Source organism: Chroicocephalus ridibundus, chromosome 1 (genome assembly GCF_963924245.1).
Source record: "Chroicocephalus ridibundus chromosome 1, bChrRid1.1, whole genome shotgun sequence".
NCBI classification, from domain to species: domain Eukaryota; kingdom Metazoa; phylum Chordata; class Aves; order Charadriiformes; family Laridae; genus Chroicocephalus; species Chroicocephalus ridibundus.
Genome location: NC_086284.1, coordinates 120,984,508 through 121,008,311, shown reverse-complemented (window position 1 = coordinate 121,008,311; position 23,804 = coordinate 120,984,508). Strand labels below are relative to the sequence as shown.

General features: G+C 40.5%; 1 protein-coding gene across 3 annotated transcripts in view; it reads left to right on the top strand.

The window, feature by feature from the left end:
- The first annotated feature begins 811 nt into the window (after positions 1-811).
- EPHA3 (EPH receptor A3) overlaps positions 812-23,804 on the top strand; it is a 234,489-nt gene continuing 211,496 nt past the window's right edge. For all 3 annotated transcript variants that reach the window (XM_063348961.1, XM_063348952.1, XM_063348969.1), the window contains exons 1-2: positions 812-1,094; positions 19,314-19,378. In XM_063348961.1, the coding sequence (XP_063205031.1) occupies positions 1,001-1,094; positions 19,314-19,378 (159 nt within the window). In that variant the 5' untranslated portion in view covers positions 812-1,000. The remainder of the gene's footprint in view (positions 1,095-19,313; positions 19,379-23,804) is intronic.

The window sequence follows — 23,804 nt, the reverse complement described above, 5'->3', positions numbered from 1 at the left end:
TGAAGAAATGATCCACAGAAGGGGAAGCTTGGGAAGCACTGCTCTGCAGTGATTCCTCCTGGGAGCGGTGGAAGAGCAGTACTGCCTGCCTGCTGCTCTGCCCTCTGATCTGACAGGTACTCTGGGGCCTGTGATGGGCTGAGAGGACTGGAGGTAAGGTGCGCACATGTAGAAGATGTTATGAAAATACACATTTTAATGGTAACTTCTAGAGTAAAGCAGCACATCCCTACAGAGAGCAGCCGCTGGGAGGAGGCCCCTACCACCGCCAAGGCTCCAGTTTGCTTTAGTGAGGTCCAAGTAAGTCTGTTCTTTGGGGTGGGATTTACGGTCCCGCGTGAAGCAGACCAGGCTGGAGTCACCGTGGGCAGCAAAGGGCTGAATGATGTAACTGGCATTTTTCTACTGAGCCTGCTACAGCTGCACGCTGAAGCTCCAAAGGCTTGACTGCTACTTTGCAGTTGTATTCAGCCTAGGAAAGAGCGGTAATTGGCCATGGTCGGCTTGTAGCTGGATAAAACACCCCACCCAGGATACCGACTTATGTGACTTGTGTCTCATCCCGTGCTGCAGTCACCCCACCGCACTCCACCGGGCATCTTTTCGGGCTCAGGCGGCAGTTCCGCTCTTCCCCTCCCCCCGTCTTTGCTTTGCACCGTCGGGAGTTCGGCACCCGCCTCTCCCCTACCTCCGAGCGCGCAAGTCCCGCGGAAAACCTACTCGGGAGCTCCCCCCACCTCCAACCCCGCACACCCCCGCTCCCGGCGGGCAGGCAGGTGGGCGGGGCGGCGCTAGGGCCCGGGGCGGCGCGGCGGAGGCGGTGGCGGCAGCGGCGGGGCCGGGCCGGGCGGGGGCGGCCCCTCCCGGGCGCAGCGCGGAGGCGGGCGGGCGCAGCGCGGGGCATGGTCCCGGTGCCGGCGGCGGCGCGGCGCAGCGCGGAGCGGAGCGGTGGCATGCGGCGCGGAGACATGCGGCTCTGCCTGCCCGCTGCCCCGCCGACATGGACCGCCGCCGCCTGCCGCCGCTGCTGCCGCTGCTGCTCTGCGCTGCCCTCGGCGCCGCCGGGCGTCTGAGCGCCCGCCCCGGCAACGAAGGTGAGCCGCGGCCCGGCCGGGTCCCGCCGGGGACGGGTGGGTGGGGGGACCCGCTGCGCGCTCTCACGTTTCTCGCCCCCACCCCCCCTTTTCCTATTTATTTTTCCCTTTTTAAATTTTTTTTTTTTTTTTTCCCCTCCGGTTAAGGTGGTCCCGGGCGGCAGCGGCTCCTCGCCCCGGGACCACAGGGCGGGCTCTCCCTCGCCCTGCGCTCCGGCAGAGCGGCCCCGCTCACCGCTGCGCAAGGAGCGGCCGCCGCCCGGTGCGGTGCTGGGGAAGGGGGGGTGGGGGCGGAGGGGAGAGAGCAGCCGCCCCTCCCGCCCCCGAGGAAAGTTGGCGAAGGGAAGGGCGGCCGGTGCCGTGCCCCGGCCCTTCGCGGGGCTGCGGCGGGGCGATGCGCGGAGAGCCGCAGGGCCCGGGGGCGAGGTGGGGCGGGGGGGGGCGCATCGCGGACCGGCAGCGGCCAGGGTCCCGTCTCCTCCCCGCCAGAGCCGGGGGACCGAAGCCCCCGACAGGTGCCCGGCGTCCCCGCGGTCAGGGCGAGCCGCTTCCTCGTTTGTAGCCTCAAGTAGCTGGGCTGACAGCGGTAGGAATCAGATCCGCTTGTTAATTAATTAAAAATAAGCTATAAAGGCTAACGGCTACCCCCCCCGTCTCCCTCACCCCAGCGATAAGTGAGCTGGGAGCCCTTTTATGTGTGTAGGGTGGCGGTTCCGTTAGTCGTCCTGTGTTTCAAAACTTTTAATTAATATAAAAAAAGAAGCTCACTCCCCTGTAAAACCCCGTTTTGGTTCGGTAGCTTTTTCATATCTGTTGTGTTTTTTTTTTTTTTTAAATCTGTTAAAATGGTGTGTGAGTATGTGAATGTGTGTAAATTTTCGGAAACAAAGCAGGAGTGTTTTCTTCTTCTTTGCTATGGTTAATTTTTAAGATGACATTTACTGAAAACGCACATTAGATTTTGGGGAAAAATAATGACCGCTAGACACTGTTTGGAAAAGTAATTGAAATACTTTTAAAAAAAGTGATAAAATTGCCCTTTCCCTATAGAAAAAAAAATTGCAGCTTTTGCTCACTTGCACAGTGGAGGCAGTCGGAATGACCAGGATGTCCAGTGTAATCATCTTTAGGGATAAAATCTAGAGGCCAAAGGTTGTGAAGAACTTCTAGCATCAAACAATCCTGTAAAACTTGCACCTGCTTGAGTTGTAGCGTTTGTGTAGAGAAGCAGATATCAAAGGTGTTAGAACAATAATTTCTCCTGTACAAATAATGCTGATGTACTTATTGATATTCTGGGTGCTTGCGGGATAAGGCAGTGAGATGACGTCTTTAAATGATTTTTGGAAGGAAAAAGAAAGAAAATATATATATAAAAACAGAAAGATTCAAACTTTATAAGTCCTGGATAATCTTGTATCAGGTGGTTTCATTGCTAGGAAGAAAGCTGTGGTACCACCATACCAGAAGAGCGATGTATCATCTATTTATATGTTTTATGTAAATTTGTTTTGCATGCACAGTGCTTTATAGGTTGCTTAAAAGAATGTGCTTTTAATATTTGGTCACTTTTAAGCCTCCAGATATATGCTATTTTGTAAATATTGTCATCTTTCACAAATGATTTTCAGAAATGAAAACAAGAGCGTTGGTAGGGGTTACTCTTGTCTTATTATTAAAAGCTTTTTGGGAATGTATGTAGTTCTGTCAGTCAGCGGAGCAGCTCTGCCTCCATGGCAGTGGGAGACAGTCACAGTCTCTAAACTGAGACTAATTATGCAAAAAAGATATTAGAGCATTCTAGTTTGCAAAAAAACACTTTTTTGTTTCTTTGTTTAAAATCACTGGTACTGGGAATTGAAAAAGGAGAAAAAAAATTGGTATCACACTGAATGCGCACACATTAAGTATACTTGTCCAAGTCTTGCTTTCAGCAGATGCTGCTTCCGTTCTCTCTTTTCAGCTTCAAGAACTTGTGCGATATGGTCAATATTTTGAAAATGACTAGGGAAACAACAGTATAAATGCAGTAACCAGACAGTAACCCACTTTTGCATGCTTACTTTTTTGAAGTATGTATTTTGCTATTCCTTTCAAAAAAAAAAAAAAAACCAAACAAAAAATCACTGACAGCTCCTTTTAAAAATGAGATAAACTTTAAAGGACTCCTTCCCCTCCTCCCCCCACTTAGGAAATCTCAGTCATTCTTTTATTTATTTAGAGCATATTTAGGATGACCATGTGAGTTTAGAAATCTGAATTATTATAATTTGCTGACGTGCTAATTTGTTTGACAATCAAGCGTTAGCATGCAGCTTTAAATCATGTCAGAAGATCATGTTTTCCTCTTTTAAATAATCTTTTTCTCACCACTTCGCTTACTTCATTACCATTAAGTTCCTCACAAAACTAGAGATAGACATTTCTGCGTTTCTGTGGGGTATTTAGAAAACTTTTCATTTTCCACTACTGAGAAATGAAAAAAGATATGCTTCAGATAGAGATTGTTAGCATTTGTATATAGATAAAAATGTATGCTTTTTTTTTCCTACACTTTTTATTAAAGCTACTGTTGAAATTCTCCTCATAGATTATTTTAAGAAAGGATGGAACTAATTTTTGGCGCGTTTATATAGCTTTGTCTAACTTCTGGGGGACGCATATGTTGCAATAAGCACTTTACAAGAGTATGTTCAGAGTTACCAGTAATATTTCCTAAATTGATTTGACTTGAAAGAATTATTTCTGTTTTTTAAATACAACTTCAGTTAACATTTACTATTAATATTAAAACTGATGACAGTCTGAGTTAGTACTAATGCTGCAATGGAAGTGGATGGAATGAAGGGAGAAAAGGATGAAAGAGGGGCTGAAGGCAAGTTGTTGGCTTACTTCACTTTGTGGTGTTAAATGCAGTCCTTTTTTTTTTCTTTTTTTCTTGGAATGCTTGAGCTTTTGTTAATTTGCTTCATCCCAGAGAAGTTTTATTTCGAGTTTTTTCTTGATGAAGTGTAAAATTTTCCACTGAGTTTATTTTTAAACTGTCTTCCGAGCTGATCGCAAAGCTGCATGCATTTTACCTACGTAATCACAGGAGCTCAAGAAGGTTCTCTAAAGTTCAGATTTATCTATGTGCAGTGGTAAGGTGTGTGCCATTTTCTGCGAGGCAGGAAAATGTCAGGAAGATTTAACATCTGACTTTTCCAGTTTGAAGTTGCAAACCAAACCCCGTAGGTGCATAGAAACCACATGTTCTGCTCTTCTGTTCTGTTGGATATTTTCCGCTTAGGGAGGATTGTGGGTTTTTTCTTAGAAGGATGCAATTTCTTTCTGAATAATTCCTACGGTATCAAGAAATCGAATGAGCTATATCATTCTGTAATTTAATAATTTTTCCTCATTCTCTTCTGTAACTATATTGCCCGCCTGAGGGTACCAGCAACCTTAATTTCACTGTTTTATAACCCACAACAGTTAACACTTGACCTAGGTCATTAACAGGATTATCAGCAAATTTGTTTAAGCTTTTACTGACAACCTGAATTGCTTCAATAATATTTTGACTGCGCAGACAGGAAACTTCTTGTAACCTCTCAATCTAGCATAAAATTAATTTCTTGCGAACACAGCTACCAAAAGATCAATACAGTAAATCTGCTTACAGTACTTGGTTTCAAATAGTGTCTGTTTTGGTTTATAGCAAGAAGGTTCCAATCAGCCTCTCTTTTCAGTCTGTATTGGATTTGGAGATGTGGTTTTGTCTTTTATTCATTGATTACTATCTCAGAACTTTGCGTAACTGCGGAATTAAATGCACCATTTTATCTGGGCTGGTCTCTGTTAACACTTAAAGTCGCTAAAGACGACTTACTGTGCCTTTGTAGTAACGAGGGCTCTTGGCGTGGTTTTGAAAATGCGGTGTTTGCACGTGGAGCAAAATGCCTGCCCAACTTTGGCATGTAATTTCGGGAAAGGCTGGCAGTACTAGGAACTTCTCAGGAGAATCAAAAGGGATTGCACGGGGAAATGCTTTTTACCAATCTCTCCTCACTGTATGTCAGGTGTCGTTAGGTCAGGATAAGTCTTTATTTATCGTGACACAATTCCTGCTGGTGCCTCCAGCTTGCTCTTGAGCGTTTATCTGCAAAGGAAGTTAAACGTAGGTTTAGCAATCTGAATGTGATACCTTTTAAAATTCAATTTCAGAAAGCTCAGAGTCATGGGGGTCTAGGGGGCTGTTTTTCATACAGCTGTGTTTTATTCAAAGCTTCTGTGCTTAATCCTAAGCTGTATGATTAGACAAATAATGAACATGTTTTAAAATTCACACCATGATGTTTTTAAAATCCTGTGCAACAGGAGAAGTAAGTTGGGTAAATTCCTTATTTACTGACAACATTTTTGATAGCAGGCTGTAACACACGGAATAATTTATTTTCTGTTTGTCTGAAGTTTGTCTTGACTTACTGCTGATTTCAATACAGTGTATTAAAAAGAAAAATCACTATGTTGTCTACAGCAAACTTAAAGCAGATGTTTGAAATACAAAGATGTCCAAATTGGACACAGCGATTAATTCTTATTGCAGGTAATTTGGATACAGCGTATTTGTTACCCAGCGAAGCAGTCAGGGCATAGAAACGGCTTAGAACTCTTCTGTACTCTCAGCCTCGGGAAGTCAGGCTTCAGAGGCACTACCAGGAGGGAAAGCATTAAACACATAATAGGCTCCCTAAGTTTAACAGTTGTTTACGTGAAATCTTTGCAAATCAGGAGTGCTTGCTGATTGAACTGAAATTTTTCATTCCCATCAGGGAAGATGTACAAATTAGTTTTATTTTTTTTTTAATTATCCGCCGGAGTTAAGTAAATTGCTATTAGTATACTTACTTTTGATTCTGTTGGGGAACTTGTAAGTTTTCCTCTAGGAGCGTATGTAATGGCTCTTGTTCTTGTAATCCCCACTTGATGAAAGTTTAGAAATACGGATGCAGGTGTTCATTTTCTTGTTTTCAGAGCTCTGGATTTTATCACCAGTGAGGGTCACTACAGAGCTGTTACCGAATACAACTGTACCATTTGTAGATTTTTGTACCGAGCCTGAGTTAGTTCCATAGGGTACCTACAATTCACGTAGGTACCACCGCTTTGTAGCTGATGTTTGATTTCTCTTAAAAAAAAAAAAATTGAAATAAGTGGAGATATAATCATGTCCTTACTCTTGTTAAAGTTCAAAGCTCTACTCAGCGGAGCTGGTATTGAAACACAGAAAGGTCATTTTGATACCCTAAAGTGCAAAATTGACTGGACTTGTCCAGAGATGTTAGATAAAACTTCAGAGGTGGGGCAGAGGGATCCCACTAACCCATCACCTTTCTAAAAGATAATTGCAGCATCCAAAGAATTGTTTTTCTGGGGTGAGATGTAGGGATTTTTAATATTATTTTTTTTTTTAACATTTCCTTTCCCATGAAAAAAATATTGTTTGATTTGCTGAAGCATTGTTGAAAATATGTGTGTGAGGAAGAAGAGCCTTGCAATAAGAAATGATACAGTGAAACAGAAGAAGTTTTGTTTACAAATCCATGTGATTTGTTAAGTGATACATTTTGCTAAAAATTCACTGCAGTGGTGTAGCCCTTATTTCCATAAACGCTTTAGAGCAGTAGCTTTTATTTTATTTTATTTTTTTATTTTTAAGTTGATCTAAACAAGAACCAAAACTTAAAAGAAAATAGTTTAATTCAGAAGATTAGATATGAACTCCCAGTGGTGTAATTTTGGAAGCAGAACGTGGTAGTAATTTGCTGAGTTAGGATTGTATTCCCCACTGGTAGTCTTGTGCTTCTTAGTTTCTTAGTTGCTTGATAAATCCTCGCACGAGTACTGGTTTTGCAGCGTCAGTACTCATTTTGCAGTGTGAAACTGATCTAAGATTAAAATTTGGTCCTTTGAACTGAAGATTCCTTTTAAATTTCTGCAGTGAATGAGTGAAAGAAATAAAGATGTAGAAATAAAGATAATCCTGCCTGAAAGAAATCTTGGGACGGTGACAAAAAAGTTCCAGTCTGAGAGTGACGGGTAGCCTGAATGAAACACCAGCATGTACAGCCTTAAATTTGCAGAGATGTTATTAAACCAGACACACTGTAAGCAGAAACGTTAGTGCCACACTCCTTTTTTTTTTTTTTTTTTTCATTAAACTACTGTGTCCTGCTGTTTCAGGCAAAATATGGAGGAAAATCCCATTAATCTGCTGGAAAAATATTGATGAAAGAAGAATAGCAGACCAAACGAACAGTGGTTGAAACTTGCTAGCAATTAAGTGAACAATAGGATGAATGTTAAGGTTCAGTCAGGGCAGTTTAGTGTAATAAGGTGTGGGAATGGTGTCCGTTTTTTTGTTTGCTTCCAGCTGGTTTCTCATACCATTTTTATATCTATATTTGGATGGAAAGGTTTGCATTGCATTGATTTCTTTTATTTTTTAAAATAGTAATTAAAAAAACCCTGCTAATAATTAAAAACTAAAACTTTTAAGTCAGTGCCTAAGAAAGGAGGGGTTTGTAAAAAAAAAAAAAAAAAAAAAAAAAAAAACCAAAAAAACCCTAGAGTGACGAGTTACCATTTAAATAAATAATAATTAAAGCACAAAAATATATTTTGGTCTACAGTAGGCTTCCCTCAAATTTTAGGCAGTAACAAATAGCAACGAGTGACACTGGGTTTCTTGATTTAGCTCTTGAGAAGCTGGAAGGCAGCTAGAGGGTGTTTGCTCTGGTTGATTTGTGGAGAGGCAAGGCTTTCTGAGGGATCTCTTTTGGAGGGGGAGAGAAGGATTAAAGGAAGAGGATAGGTAGGCAGAGATGAACTGAAAGTTGGACTCGAATCTTAGAAAAATCAGACGGAATTCCATGCTTCCTCCGATTAATGTCAGTGTTAGGAACCCAGAATTCAGTGCTGACAATGGTCTGAACACTGCGCAAAGCACAAATTAAGAAATTCCTTGCCTCCCTGAAAGTGTAAGCTTTGTTTATATTAGTAAGCTTATGACTATGATTTACCAGTGGTGAATTTCAACAGAGCCTGCAGTTAAGACAGGGTAGAGGCATTTTTACTATTCTATTTAATCTTTCTGTAACAGTGCTTTCTATAAAAATAATAAAATAAAGAAAACAAAATTATGTCTGTCCAGCCTTAAAGTTCATATCCAGCTGTGGAGAACACCCACTTAAGGCATTTATGTCAAAATAGGTTCTGAGATGGTGAAGGACTTATCTAGCAAAAACTTTTCTCCCACATAAGATTTACTTTGGAGAGCAAATGTCCTAGCAGTGGTCGAGAGTTCAGTTTTCCTGGAGAATGTGGTTACGGCTATGGAGACTGTACAGTGCTCACCCAAACCATTTAGAGATAACCCAACTCTAGGGAAACCTCATCAGTCTATTTTGTTCCCAGTGTGCCCACCCACACTGCCCTGCAGTCTTTTCTCTCATGCCTGTGCTTTTTCTTCTCTCTCTTCCTTCCCATAAATCAACATTCAGCTATGAAGAGTAGAAGGCAAAGATCATCTTTTCTTTTCCCTACTCAGTGGCTGGGAGGAACCGCGTGTCCATTCCTTCTTAGTAAATGCTGTTTCCCAGAAGGGAGTTGCTTTGATCCTGTATATGCCCAGAAAAAAAAAAAAAAGACACAGGAAAAGAATTACATGTTTAATGGCATTGGTTTTTCCATGGTTAGTTGGTTGTGTTGATCCCGAAAGCTGGGTTAAAGCTGGACAGAGGGCATCTGAGAAATCAAAGCAGAAGTTGTCCATGCTAACCAAGGAGAGTAATTCGGGAGAAGAGGTGTGAGGAACATGCTTAGTTTGTGGAACATAACGGAAACTAGAGCTGTTTGTGAGGAGGGAATGGAAGTAGAGAAATAAGTAGAAGACAGGGGTCTGAGAAACTGCCTCATGGGTAGATGGAAATAGAAGAGTCATTTAGGCATTTACCTTTGTTATAAATATTTGTATTTCTCACATATGGAAATAGTGAAAAAAGATGTTAGTGGGGTTTTGGTTGCAAAGGCAGCAAATGAAGTCAGGGGCAATTCCATTTTTCATATGGATAGCTCAGCACACATGTTCTGCATTAATTACCTCCATAAATTCTGTTAACCTGGCAAACAATGAAAATATCATGTTGGTGACATCACTGTATTGGAAAATAAAACTGGTTTTAGCATCTTGATTTTCTCAACATGACATTTGAGGAGATTTCTTATGCTATTGGCATTTTACTCCCCCAATTTGCACGGAGATGTTTAGTCATTTGCTCTGTGGGTTTATTTTATCTGTGGAGTAGCTGTGTAAGGACCTAAGCGTTTCATAGCCCATGCAAGCTGAAGCCCTTGATTCGTGGAAGCAGAGATGAAAAGCTTGACAAAACTGTCAGGGCACACCTGAGTAGGTGGCTTTCCAAATACAGCACTTAGGATTCTCCGAATTTTTTTTACACGTCTTAACTTCTGTGTTTCAAACTTAAAAAAAACAAACAAATGAAACAGCCCACAACCAAACACAACACAGCTATATTGCAAGGGTTTTATTTTTCTGTGTCTCATGCAAGGAATTTCGTAAAAGTAGGGACTTTTTTCTGAGTTGTGGCATGCTGCCGGCTCATTCACTCTGGGGGTATCACAGCCCTTTTGACGAATGATTGTTTGCTGGACTTATGCTCTGGTCCCTGTCTCAAAAATTTCTGTCCTCAAAGAGGTATTAATTATTTGCTGTGATTTTTGGTGATTTCAGGGCCTTGAATACCTTTGAACTGCAGTAAAATTTGTGGCAACTTAGGAACTTTTAGTCATGGGTGCTGCGTGGGCCCAGGTGTATTTACCATGTCACTTTTTAGTGTCTAGAATTCTAGAAACAGAGCATGTCATACTAGGTTTTGAATTCTCAGTTTATCTTAAGTGAACATGGACACTATGTTGCAACATCTTTTTTCCCCTTTAAATTGCTAGAAGCCATCCTAAGGGGGATCTTTGTGACACTGTGGTAGACCCCAACTCTATCAGGTCTCCGGAGAGCTCAATTCTGCAGAACTAGTGAATGCTGAATGTTATTTTTTTCCCAAGGGAGGAGGAACGCAGAAGTAAAAAGACTTAGTTGTGTGTAAGCCCTTTTGAGAAGTGCTTTAGAGCTTATTAAAATTGAGTAATGTTTGCAGTTGAGTTTTGTCTAGACATAGGCATATGGTGCCATTTTATGTGCCTCAGGAGTTGGGCAGCCAACAGGACTGGCAAACGTGACCACATCCTGCAAGAGACCCACTTCTATTGCTGCCCCATCTGCCCTGGGACGCTTATATACTGAAGTGGATGGGTTTAGGTAACTGAATCTCATCCTTAATTTCTGGTATAATTTTTTTTTTTCTTCTTCCTGCGCCGTGGGTTTTGCAAGTTAAACTCCCTTTTAACACAGTGGCCCCCATTTTGCATTTGCATGTGTAACACTGTGCTTCGCTGATGTCAGATTTAACTCTATAGTATTAACGTAGAATGAAATTTGGAGAATTTGGATTTGAATGTGAGTTCAGCTGAACAGCAATTCAGGTATCTAAGGGTTTATGCCTCTTGTAGGAGGTACTGGAAAAGGACCAATTGGAACTCTTTTAAAAAAAAAATTAGTGCAAAGAAGTGAAAGCGACACAGTAATTTGGAACCCATTAGGTTAATCCATTTTAATTTTTATATCCTTGTCTTAATGAAAAGAACTGGCACATATCAACTTACAGGAAATAGCCTAATAAAACCAAAACCTTATTAGGCCCCTTTGATAAACATTGCATTCCAGCCCACCAGTCATATGTTTTTGCATACTTGGAAATTGAGCTTTACGCCACTTTAACAATACCAAGAGAACTCTCATGTTTCAAACTACTAAAAAAGAAATAAAATCTGTTTTGTCTGTGTTCATCCATGAGAATGGATGGGTGGTTGTCAACATAACGCAGACAGGTACTCTGAGAAAAAGCAGCATACAGATTTGTCACCTTACTCCTACAAAAAGAGCTGTTAGTTCATATGTCATCATGGGTGCAGAAATGGCTTGTCTTTGTTTTCTCTTTACAGTAGCCAGAATAACTTCTGGAAGGTGCTAAGGTAGGAGGTTTGCATGTGTCTGCATATATATATAGACTCGGTACAGATTGATGAGCGCATAAGATGAATGCTTTAGGTATGTTGCATTGCCGTAGCTATTGCTTGGAGTCCCTCCACAGTAGGATGGGGGAGAACAGCTTTTGGTGTTACGTGAACACTCCTAAGATTTGTAGCAGCAAAATGTTTACTCGGTTTCCGCTTTGAAATCAGTTCCAGTTTTGTCTGCTAAGGAACAGTATAGTTCTGCGGTTTTGCTCTCTGAAACCTCTCATGTGAAGCTTTCATTTTTGGACCTGACTGTCATTGTCCTGTCTGTTTGGGAGACCCAGGATAGCGTTGTTGCTTTTCCTTGCCCAGGCCCCATATTTCGCGAAAGGAGGAAGACTGTTGGAGAGCTTCTGCTCGGCGTCGCATGCAGGTGATAAGAGACAGCCTGGCTGGGCTGAGGCGCACGTAGAGCTGTGGCTACCAGCTAGCACCATCTGAGGCCCCGTGAAGGGGGCACAGGAGTGCCGCTGGTCCCTAGCAGTATTGACATTCATGCTGGGAGAGGGCTGCTATGCAGTGATAGAGCCTCCCTGATCGGCTCTGGTTTTGCAGTTTACAATCCATGCTCTTTATAGGCATTCCTGCATTGCTTATCACTGTCCTGCGTTCCCTCCTTCGTGGCAGCCTTTTGAGAGAAGCTTGCAGTGAGGCTCCTGCTTTGGCTGCTTTAGTATTCAGCTGGAGGAAAAAACGAGGTATCTAAATCTGGCCTCAGATGCTCTTGGGGAGTGTGTTTGATGAAAAGAGTGAATCTGGGAGGAAAATGAAACTCTTCCTCTTCAAAAGCTGAGGGTAACTGCCATAAAAATAGAATTTGCCAAATAATCCAAACTGATACAGGAACCTTATATGTTCTATAGAAGCAATAATCTACAGGGTAACTTGATACTTATTGCTAGCCTTTTGTCTTTTCATCTCAGATTTGTAACCCAGTCTCTTAATTTTGGAAACAGTTATTCAGTGAACATTCAAATGAAAATAATGGAGGCTTGGGCTATCCAGTCTTCTTTTGTGAAGATTCCTCTGTTCAGTATCGGAACAACTGGTTTTTTAATTCACTTTGGTTTTCCCTTGTTTGTTCATCTCTTGCCTCTACCCTAGTGAGGTTCTTCAGTCAGCAATTTAACCACAGATTGAGCATGACAGTTGCCAAATTTGGAATGTTCTGCACAAAATCATATTTAAATTGTACAGTATAATGGTACAGGCAAGAAGGGTTGAAAGTGCAGACCTCACAGCATTGTGCCTCTCGAAGGACTGTAGTCTAGTTTTGAGCTGTAGCAGAAATCTCACTGAGAAATCTTGCATTTGGAAAAGAGTTGTGTAGTAAACGGGCCAAATTTTGTTGGCACTTGGGTTGGGTGTGTGTTACAAAGTACGTTCTATTGGCTGGTTTTAGGAGACTTGACTTTATGTTGCTTTGTGTCACTTCGCTTCCTAGAGTGTCCCAGGCTGGAAGGAGACAAAGCTTTAAAAGCAGAGCTAGTAGATGGAGGCCTAGAACATCTCTCCTATGCTAAGATCTTTTTCTTCCGAGCAATAACAACATCTTCACTACAACATTTGAGGAGAAATGCAGGACCATAAAATTACAGCAGACTTGACTTTTATTGATGGACAAGCTGCAAATCAGGCCCCCAAACCAGGCTTCACTGTTGGACACCCTTCCATGAAGAGTGTATTCTGTTGCTTAGCATGCTTCATGGAGTCGTTTCTTATCTACTGATTTTACTTATTTATTTGTTGTCCCTTCCCAAAGATTTCGTCATCTACCTTAGCAAACTTCAGCATGATTTCAGCAACATCAGCATGATAGCTGACCCTAGTTGGCAATTATGGTGAATGCACCAAGGTGCAGCTTTGGCCTTGCCTGGGCCCAGTCTGTCCGTTTGGAGATGTTGTTTCTGGCCTCAGAATAAACCAAAGACAGAAAGCTGATCTGCTGCCACTCTTATTTCACTTTCACCACTGCTGGGGGAACAGAGAGTTGAAAAGACTCAGATCTGTAGTCCCAGGAGGGTGAAAATCCAGGTGCGAGTCCCCTTTACCGGGACGAGGCTACCATTCTAAAAATGTACATCAGGGTTTGTGCTGACTCCGTTCTGTCCCACCCCAAAACCAAGTTTTGGCTGACTTCCTGCCACAAAGTATTTTCTTTGCTGCTCAGGATTATATGACACGTTTCAATTATGGGCATTCACCATTTTTTTTTTTTTTTTGGTTGCATAGCAAATTTAATTTTCCCCATTTGTTGGCATTTTTTTAATAAGTAACTAGTGTATTTCTAAACTGGCGGTTTGATGCCAAACAGGAAAAGACAAAAACGTGGTGGTTTCTTGTTCTTTGGGTTTTTTTTTTTAACTTTTAATTGGAAATGTTAATTAGTTGAAGGAAAAAAATATTTTATATATGTTACTTCATTGGCTATTGCTTTTTATTTGCTTTGTAAAGAATATGATTTGGAAGTGCTTCCTGGTGGTGAAGTTGTTTGTAGGTTCTTATTTAGATACTGCACGTTGCCTCCTAGCAGGCTTTCCTCTCTGTTTCTTAGGCAGTGAGAGAATCTTGGGGTGGTTCTACCTGGTACAACATCTGTTTGTTTACTTTTTACTGGGGGAGGTATTTATACTGTGTTCAGTTCATTGTAGCGGTCGCTGCTCCACGTGTTTCTGGAAATGCTGCTGCTTTCAGTCTGTATTCAGGTATCTTGTTAGTCTTACAGTTCTCTCTCTTTCACTGACATTACTCCTGATGAAACCTGCTGTTAGCGAGCCTTGCAGCAGGCCCTCTGCCATGGCTCCCAAACTGGAAGCAGTCTCTGGTAGCATGAGCAGGCCCGTGTGTCAAATTCAACCCGAGCCTTCATTGGTCTTCTGCCTGATGCCACGAACAGGAGAGCGAGCAAGCTTTGCATTTCACATCCACCTCCCCGCTCCAGTTGCTGGAAAGAGATTCATCTTTACCCCCGGGGCAGAAATGCGTAGTGAGGGAACTAATAATGCTTTCTCTTGCAGCTGTGAATGGGGAAGGCCAGAAGAGTTGGGCAGGAGACTGCTTCTAAAAAGAGAACATGTTTTTAATCGGCGTTTTGCTGGTATGCTGACACTTGGCAGAAATAGCTGCAGTGTACAGTACGGCGGGCAAGGCTGTGGTATGGAAAGACCAAGTCACTGATTTTCAGGGCCAGAAGTGGTGGTTTCTCAATTTGTGTGGTCTTTTAATACCAGTAAATTCTCCACTAGTTTTAAAGAGAGTTAATTACACTATGAGAACCAATGCAGGACAGCAAAATTATTAGACAGCATTTTATTTATTTAAACTTGTTTTATGAGAACTCCTCTCTGTCTCCTTAGCCTAACCAGTGATCCTTTTCAAGGCATTCTGTAGGAAAGATTTGTCAATAGCAACAAAACTGTTCAGCGAGTTTGTTACTCTTAGTAACTGGCTGGTCAACCTCTGCGCTTTCTGTAAGAGCTAGCAGAATGATACTCACACAGTTTTGCAGGAGGAGGAAATAAAAGGAGAGTAAACGAGTTGTGTGAGAAATGCTTAAGCTTCAGAAAGACCCTGGAAATCCTGATTCTCTCTCATGTGGCTTGAGTTGTAAAACTACCTCTTCACTGTCTTCTGGAAAGCAGTAATGGGAAGGAGGAAGAGTCATTAGCTTTATTTTTGGGACATAATATGCCAATCCATCCTCTTCTATCCCCGAATACCCCATTTAAGAACATGAGAGTTGTGGGTAGTCAGTCTCCGGAGTTAGGACCATACCTGACCTGCAGTTACGGTTGCTTGCATAGCTGTGCTCTACACTGGGCCAGTTGCTCTGGGATACCTGGTTGTTACACTTGCAACAATGAAAATGTATTGCTCCACAAAGTAGCTTGACCTCTTATTTTGTTGTTGTCCTTTCTTAAGTTGTATAATTCCCTTCATGCTGGTGTTTCTGGAGCTTGCACAGGACAGTGACACAAGAGAGGTTTGAACTCTTCTCTCCAGTTCCCTCTTTCATCTGGTAAATCCATCCGAAACATCGGCTTTCATTTAACTTTAATTGTATATGGAAAAATGTGAGTCACACTGATAGATTCCTGATGATGATGATCTGACTGAATGTATCTTCATGATACACTTCATGGATTGGTCAGGTCAGTTTTGTGAACTGTGTTGCACAATTTTCTTACGCTAGAGGATATATCAGGGTTGAAAGAAATTGAAATGAGTCATTGTACCAATCAAGTGCTTGTGTAAAGTTTTACTTTTTCACTCTTTACCTAACCCTGCAAATCTATGCAAAAAAAAAAAAAATAAAAAAAACCCAGACAATGAACATCTAATCCACTCTTTATCTACTTCTTCAGTCTTAGTGTAGGGAAATGCTATTTTTCTCCTTCAATTTCCAGATTAATATGTAATGGTGGGACATATGATGACAAATTGTAACACTGCCCTTCCCTATCATTTTTGTCTAGGGACTACGTAAGTTTTGTATTAATTGTCTGCTCTCTATCGAGGTGTACAACTCTCTATTGAAGTCACAGGAAAAGTGAGTGTCAGAGAAGCTTTTTTCAGGGAGACGGAGGTGTTTTTTTCAGGTGACTACCTGAAAGAAAATATGTTTTGAGTTTTGGATACTGTTAAAGAACAGTACACTTTTGGTGAAAAGTATTTTTTTTCCAAATTTTTTAATAACATTGTATGTAAATCAGTTGGATTCTAAACAATTTCAGCACTCAGGCAGTCTCTGTGTTTCTGCTTGCCTGTAATATAATTTTTACTAGGCAAATTATAAAGACATCCGGGCAAAGTGACAGTTATCTACGGGGTCAGTATAATTATGTTTTCTTTCTTGTGGTATTTTTTCGCCTCTCCTGGTCTTTTATTTCTTGACATTTCACAAAAAAAAATAATAAAAAAAAAAGAACAAGTGGTCTTTATAATCACTGAAGACCATGTGTCTAGATAGGTGAAGGAACTTAACGTTTTCTGATCTTATTCTGCTAGATATTAAATAGTTACTTGACATGGCAAGCTTTGTTCCTTCTTGCACAAAGGGAAATGGAGGAAATGGAAGATTGTGCAGTATGAAAGCATCTAAATATGTTTACACAAAACTACTTATTAATAAAGTCACAGGCCTGGAACATAGCTTTGCTTTGATTTTTTTTTTTTTTTGTCAGTAATGGAAGCATTCATACCACTCTTTTTAGGTACCTACTTGCATTCTCTGACTTGCATCTGAACTAGAAGCCTACTGTACTCAGTGTGAAAACCTCTGTTCTAAGGATTTGTGAAATGTAGTGAAACATATATGAGCATGGAAAAATAGTGTCCCTTGTGGTGGCAGTTTGAAGGAGATGAGGAAGATAAGGAAGGTGGAATGTAGGAGAGAGGCTGGAAAAAATAGTTGTTTTGCAGGTTTGATCCCGATGTATTGCAACAGAAGTTGCCCCATGGCTGAGGCATCTATCTGTCGTGGGGCACGTGTCTTGCACTGAAGATTTAATTGCCTGCCGTGACCCTATCGTAATGTCTGTGGGTGCTTCCTGCAGGAGCCCCAGGTAAGCTGGTAACCCTGCTCTTAGGGATAGGCAGGCAGTGGGCAGTTGCGTGCTGGAGGTGGCATAGGGAGATATGGACAGTGATGCCGAATTCTGATCTTCTGCACCTCGAGGGCATGCTCTAGTTGCTAGGCTGCTTGGCAGGTCCAGAGAGGGAAGTTGTCACTAGGTTGTGAGTCTGTCGCCTCTTTATTTTTTCCAGATGAGGCTGATGAATTTGGACTGAATTCATAAATTTCAGAGTGGCTACAATCATGTTTTCAAGAAGCTCATTCTTAAAGAATAAATATATTACTTAAGTCTACTCCTGAGTGATTTGCCCTAGCAACTTTTTGCCAAGTAATTTACCTCAGAAGTCATACTTCCTTCACCACTATGTATTGCAGACGCACAACAAACATATCTGTCTTATCCCAGGAGATCCATAATCTGTGGGAATTTGTAGTCACAAAAGCAAGAAGTGCACTTTTTCCTTTTGAATTTTTGTTAGTGTTTCCTTTTTATAGATGCAAACCTTGCTTCAGAATAGTCTACCTAGGGCCCTATGCACTCAATAAGGGACTGACTGGTTTTTCTTTGTGTAGGTGATGGAAAATTTAATTATTGATAAATTCAGAGCTAAGAAATACATAATATTGGATTATGTTCTGTCTGTGAGATTAGGAATGATTTTTTGTTTATTGATGTAGGTAAAATCTCAAAATACTGTTTTCTTTTAAAGGGGTGTGTAACTGCAGGGGGAAACATTTTTATTCATATACATGGCAGAGCAGCTCACTCACAGTAATATATCACTGCACATGTACACATACACAACACAAATGTGTGTGCACACAAATGTCGATAAACATATTTATGTATATGTGTGTATTTATGGTTGTTTATAACATGGTCTTATTTCTAATACTGTACACCTGGTTTTCCCTACTGTGTCTCTTCCTGTACATCCCAAAACCAGGAAAAATAATGCCTTCCTTGCTCTCTTTTTCAAAGTGGTGTCCGAAATTAAACAGCAATTAAAAGGAGCATGATGAAATAATACAAATAGCTTAATTTAGCAGATTCATAGATAATTTCCCTCATTCTTTCCCTTACTAGTTTTATTCTTTTATTTTCTCTGAGCACTAATACCCAGACTATCTGGTTCTGGGAGCAGTGACAACCCTTCAGGCTTACAAATAGAAGCTGAAGCTGCTCAGAGTGCTATGGTAGCCACCTCTAATAGATCCATCATTTTCAGGTGTTAAAATTCCCTTGCATATGTTATGATTTATTTCTTTTCTCATTGTCAATAATTTCCATATTGAAGGAAAAAAAAAAAAATGGGGGGGGGCAGTGATGGACAATGGAAGTAAGCCCAAATGGCAGGTAATAAATATTGAAGTTGCACAGATTGGTGCACTTGCGAACAGCATTGTCATGTTGTGTATGTAGTAGTTCATTGGTGTGTATTTATATAGAGGCTATTTTTTTGTATGATACTTCGTATCAATTCGGCTATTCTGCTTCATGTTAATAAAGAAATGGGCAGTTGGGGAGCTGTGCGATTAAGCTCTTGGAGACTATAAGGCCAGGATAAGGAACAGACTTTAGTTTTAGCTTGTAAAAAAAAAAAAAAAAAGAACAAGTAATCACCAAAGGTGACTATCCTTTAATTTGCATTTACTTATTTTAATTATCTGTCATGTTTCAAAATGGGTATAAAAACACTGATTTGATTGACTGGAAAATGTCTGTATCAGACTGTTTACAAATAAAATCTTTCTTACTCTGAAAAATGTTGCATGCCTCAAAAAAAAATAACAGCAAGATTAGCAATAAATTGATGGCCCTCTTTAAAAGTAGGTTTGTCTGAACTTGTAACATTGTAAATAATTACTTTTGTGTCTAATGTGTTACACATGACATTTAGAAAAACACTTCAGTACTGCAAGACAATTTGAGAACAAATTAGATCAGAAGGAAGAAAGAACTGCAGGAAAGACTTTAATCAGCATTCATTATTTATTCCTGTATTCTGAGAAAATTATATATGCCAAATACAGACCTTTAATCACATAATGATTAAAATATTCAGCTCTCACCTATGTAGTTAGATGCAGTGACCCAAATTTCAGGCATCCAAGGGGAAAATGCTGTAGTTTGTGCAGCTGATAGAAGCGCTCTGTTCCCACCCCCTGCTGTAATTAATTTGGCCGGGCGATCCATTGTTTGTTTTTTGTCACTTTTTTTGTTTTGAAAAGTTCCCCCGTCTGCTGTTCATACCATGTTTTAAGATAAACAAGACGATCCTTTTCATTTGTCTGTCTTTTTTCTTCTTTGTAGCTAACTGCCAGGCCACCTGAACAAATCAACTGCTCACAAGGTCCCCAAATAAACATGTCTCTTGGTACGGGTAACTGAGGTTAACTGGACGGAGGCAAACGAAACTCATTCCTCTTCATTTTGTCTTCTTTTGTAGTTAATCTGCTGGATTCAAAAACAATTCAAGGGGAGCTGGGATGGATCTCCTACCCATCACATGGGGTGAGTGCACTAGACTGTGAAATGGAAAAGTGCTGCTACAGACTGATGTGCTATTTAACCATTGTTTCCTCTTCAGAGGACACTGTGCAATACCGCTGGTTCTTTGGAGCTTCAAAAATAGTCTGTTCTAAACTTGCCATATATGGCTTATACAGATATGGTGCCTTCTCTTTAGAACATACATCACACTGCATGTAATCCCTAGGAAGAGCTCACTCTTACTGGATAAAACGAAAGCAAGATGTGCATTGAGCAAAAAAAGATTGTCTTTAGGTACTTGTTCCTCCTTCTATCGCAGTGTGTATTTCAAAAAGATATCATGGGACTGTTTCGTGGTATTACTTGGTAATTTGTTCAGATGGAAATAGCGCAAGATGGGAAATGTGTGGACATAAGTGGGTGATGTAAGTACTTATTTGATAACTTTTGTGATGAATTCTTCAAGTACGGTTACTTATAAGTTAAAATGTTATTAAAGAACTATCTAAATAATGTTGTTGAGCTTTTGGGTTTATTTTATTTACCTTGTATCCAGATCTAATGAAACTAGGAGTACTATTTGGAGAAAGAAAAGTGCAGTCTTAGAGCACCTGGGTTTTTGAACTTGTTAACTCCATAATTTTTAATAGTATATGCCACATGTCTCTTTTTAAAATTTTTGATGACTTAATATCAGCACATAGCCATCCAGTGGTGCTGATATCTGGTCACTCTCCAGCTTCTTGTGTCTGCGGAATGTATATGTGTGTGTGTGCAGGAACAATCTTTCTACATTGCATAGCACAGGTATGCAAGGAGACTCTTGTATTCCTTCATTGTGTCTTCCAAACAAAACAAAACGCAACACTTGGCAGGCTGAAGCTGTGGCGTCTGGAGCTTCCCTCGCCCGCAGGGAAGGCTGGCCATCAAGTCTTTGCTGAAAAAAGGCACTTGGAGACCTGTAGCTCCTCTATTGCGGTCCTGTCACTTGTGCCGGCCGTCATGGTGCTTTGTTTCCTTCCTCTGTGGCAGTCATATTTTGGTTTTCTACCTTTAGGATGACAACTCCTAGAAGCTTTCATGTAGCTCAGTCTGCCTGTGTCTTTCACCCTGAGAGTAAACCTCTGCCAGAGAGTACTGCCACTTCTAAATCATTGTCTCTAGTCTCGGTAAGGGCGAGGAGTGGCTAGCTAAGAGTCCAACCATTGTCCTTTTCCCAAACCAACTGCATTTTGAATTCTTGGTGTTGGCAGGGTATTTGCTCATTGGTTTGTTTGTAGGATCATGAACATCCTCTTTTTGATTCTTCTGCAGCATTGGGCAAGCTGTTACTTCCCCTTTATCACTTTCTGCAGAGATTAATGGTAGGAGTACTTTTGCATCTCTGCCTTATGGGATTCAGTTGTTAATATTTAAGGAGTGCCTTTTTGATATTAAGTGTTATGCAGGTGTTTAGCAGTATTTGAGGATTAAGGCTTGGTTTATTTTTTGAGTTTATATGTGGATCTCTGTCTGTGTCTCTGAACAAATTGTTCCATTCTCATGGGGAAGAAGTGGGAAGAGGGTTCATGTTTCTTTCTAGTGGCTGTTCCTGCTGACTTTTCCCAATAAGAAACCTCTATAAACAGGATGTCCAAGAGGGAACTCTCCAGCAATTTCTAGCTCATCATTTTTTTTTTTTGGCCTCCACTTGCATTTTTTTTTCTTAAGCCTTTTTTTTCCTTCTTGTTTCTCTTCCCAGCTGCCCTGTCCTCCTCTCCTTTACTCTTCTGCTCTGTTCATCTCCTTGCAGCTGTGCAGATCTACTGCTCTACTCCCTGCAGCTGTGCCTCTCTTCCCTTGGATGCCTAAAGCAGTTGGTAGGGAGAGATACAGGGTATCTTGGGGGCTATAAGAAAAACAGATGTGCTATATTACCCCACCAAAAAGGGCCCCTAGATTCCTCAAAGATGTTTTATTTGCTTCTGCAAGTTTTTATCAGGTAAATCCAGCACAACTTGTTTGTGTGTGTCTGTGTGTGCTGTTCCTATTTAATGTACTATCCACGGGTATCAAAGCCAAAGTAAATCATGGAATTGTACTGATGTTCTTACAAGTTAATGAAATTTTTAGTCAAAAATCGCACAGTAATGTAGATCATGTACTGTGAGTGTTTTTGTAAGAGAGCTGAGGCTTACGTATTGAAACATGGATATAAAGTATAGAAATAGTAACATCTATCCTATCTGAATTGGTATTTTGCTGTAAAATGCTGTCAACTTGAACATCATGTGAAAGAGATGCCTTCTTTTTACAGCCCTTTATTTATAGTCAATTAATTAAACCTGGTAAATATGGCTGCATCTGTCTCTGAGCTAACTAAAATATGAACTTAAACTTTAGTGGAAAAACATTATAATAAAGATGTCACATCACATTGAAAGATTGCTAATAGCATAGTGGTGATTTACAAGGTAAAGCTAATAGAGCTACACTTGAGGCTGTGATTCACAAATGAGAATATTGGTGTTGTGCCAGTTCTTCTCCAGCATGCAGCAGTGTTCTCATCTGAAGCCATAAATGTCAGTATACTGAGGCTGGTGACTTACAGAATTTTAAAAAATAATTTAGCCAAAGTGTTTAATAAACCTCTTACTAGGTTAATAATTTTATCTTTTCGATAGATGGTATTGACTGATTTCTGGCAAAACGACCGAAATTGATTAGTTGTCATTTTCAGCGTTCAGTGGTGGTTCTTTATTCATTTAAGTCTGTCTTGACTTGGGCATATATAATAATAGCTTTCTAGAAATTCCTGAATATTCAGGTTAAGATTTATAGCTCATTTGTATTCAAAGATTTCTGTGTCTTGTATAAGAACACACTAATGACAGTGTTTTAGACCATGGTTAATAATATCACCCTGCAAGAATGTGATCTCTCCTTGAACCATCCCACACAGCCACAGTCTTGGCATCAGTAACACCGATCTGGTCAAGCTCATTAAAATCCCTTAAGTACAAAGCATCGGCCCCTCCAGATAGCAAGGCAACGGAATTAAAAAATATAATAGTGGGCTTTGCTGATGCTTGAGCATGATTGGCAGCAGCCACAAGGCCTGTATCCTGTACTACCATCTCCAGCACCTGCCTAGGCAACCTTTTTGTAATGCCAATCAGTCAAATACCAGTTCCATTTCTATAGGTTTCATTAAAGGGGAAAGAAAGAAGAGCTACTTAGTCTGTGCAGAGTATATTATTGATATGCTGATTAAGCATAACGCAAGTGATCATTAACTGCAATTCACGTAAATTACAGCAGCACAGATGTGGGGGTTGGGAGGATAAAAAAGCAAGTCACTTTAATAATATACAATAGAAATGTGATGGATAATTCATACAGGACAAAAAGAGTACAGTCTAAATCCCCCTCTGCATATTCATGCGAGTAGTTGTATTGGTTTCAGCATAATTTTTTTTAATAAGAAAGATGTTTCTAATTTGACTCTAGCTCCGTGTTCTTTGGGAAGTTTGAAAAAAAAAAAAAAATTTGTGACATAATCACAGTACATCGTTCAGCAGTCGCCCAACTTGTGACTTGATCTTTACATGTTTATTACTCGTATTTATGGACTTGAAATTTTTAGGCACTTTTTTTTTAATGTAGTCAATACAAAAGTAAAAGAGAAATCATGGTTATCTCGTTTTGCTTGTAGCTAAAGAAAAGAATGCTCTGGCATTTATTATTGTCATGTAATAGATAACTGTAAAAAAAAAAAAAAAACAAACAAAAAAACCCCAAACAAACCCAAAACAAACAAAAAACCCAACCCCAACTGTTCTGTACGTGACCGAAGTTAGTTAATTGTGGGCAAAACTTTAAAAGACTGGTTGGGAAATAAAGATACTGTCTTTGATCATGACAGTTTTCTAGATCCTTGAGTTTCTTCAGAATCATCTGACTTCTTTGAGAGCTGGCTGTGCTCAGTACCTTAAACTTTTGGGCATAGACTTCAGCTGCTGACTGTACACTGAAGAGCTTTGAAAATCTGGTGTGAATAACTTTGCTTTTTCTTAGTGGTATCTCTCATGATCATTTGGGCAAAACAAGCTGATCATCTCAGTAATGGAAGCTGGTTTGTAAGTATTAGAGGACAGCAGGATAACATTCTCTGCTTCTGTAATAGTTTGTGTTGAGCTAGGAAGGCTAGAGCATGTGTGATAGATTAATAGTTTTTCCATCAACGAAAATTGGGTTAGAATCCAAGCGAAAATGAGGAAAATACCTCCTTTCTTATATTTCAAAAGCCTGAAAGCAGTTTGTCACATTAGACTGTATTACTGCCTACCAGTGCTTAGACAGTGGCAGTCTCCCAGGCTGCATTTGTTCTGATTTAAATAGTTGGCTAATGTGTGGCACTGTAAAAACTTTTTGGCCTTTTTTTGTGGGATATCGTGGACACAGTAAC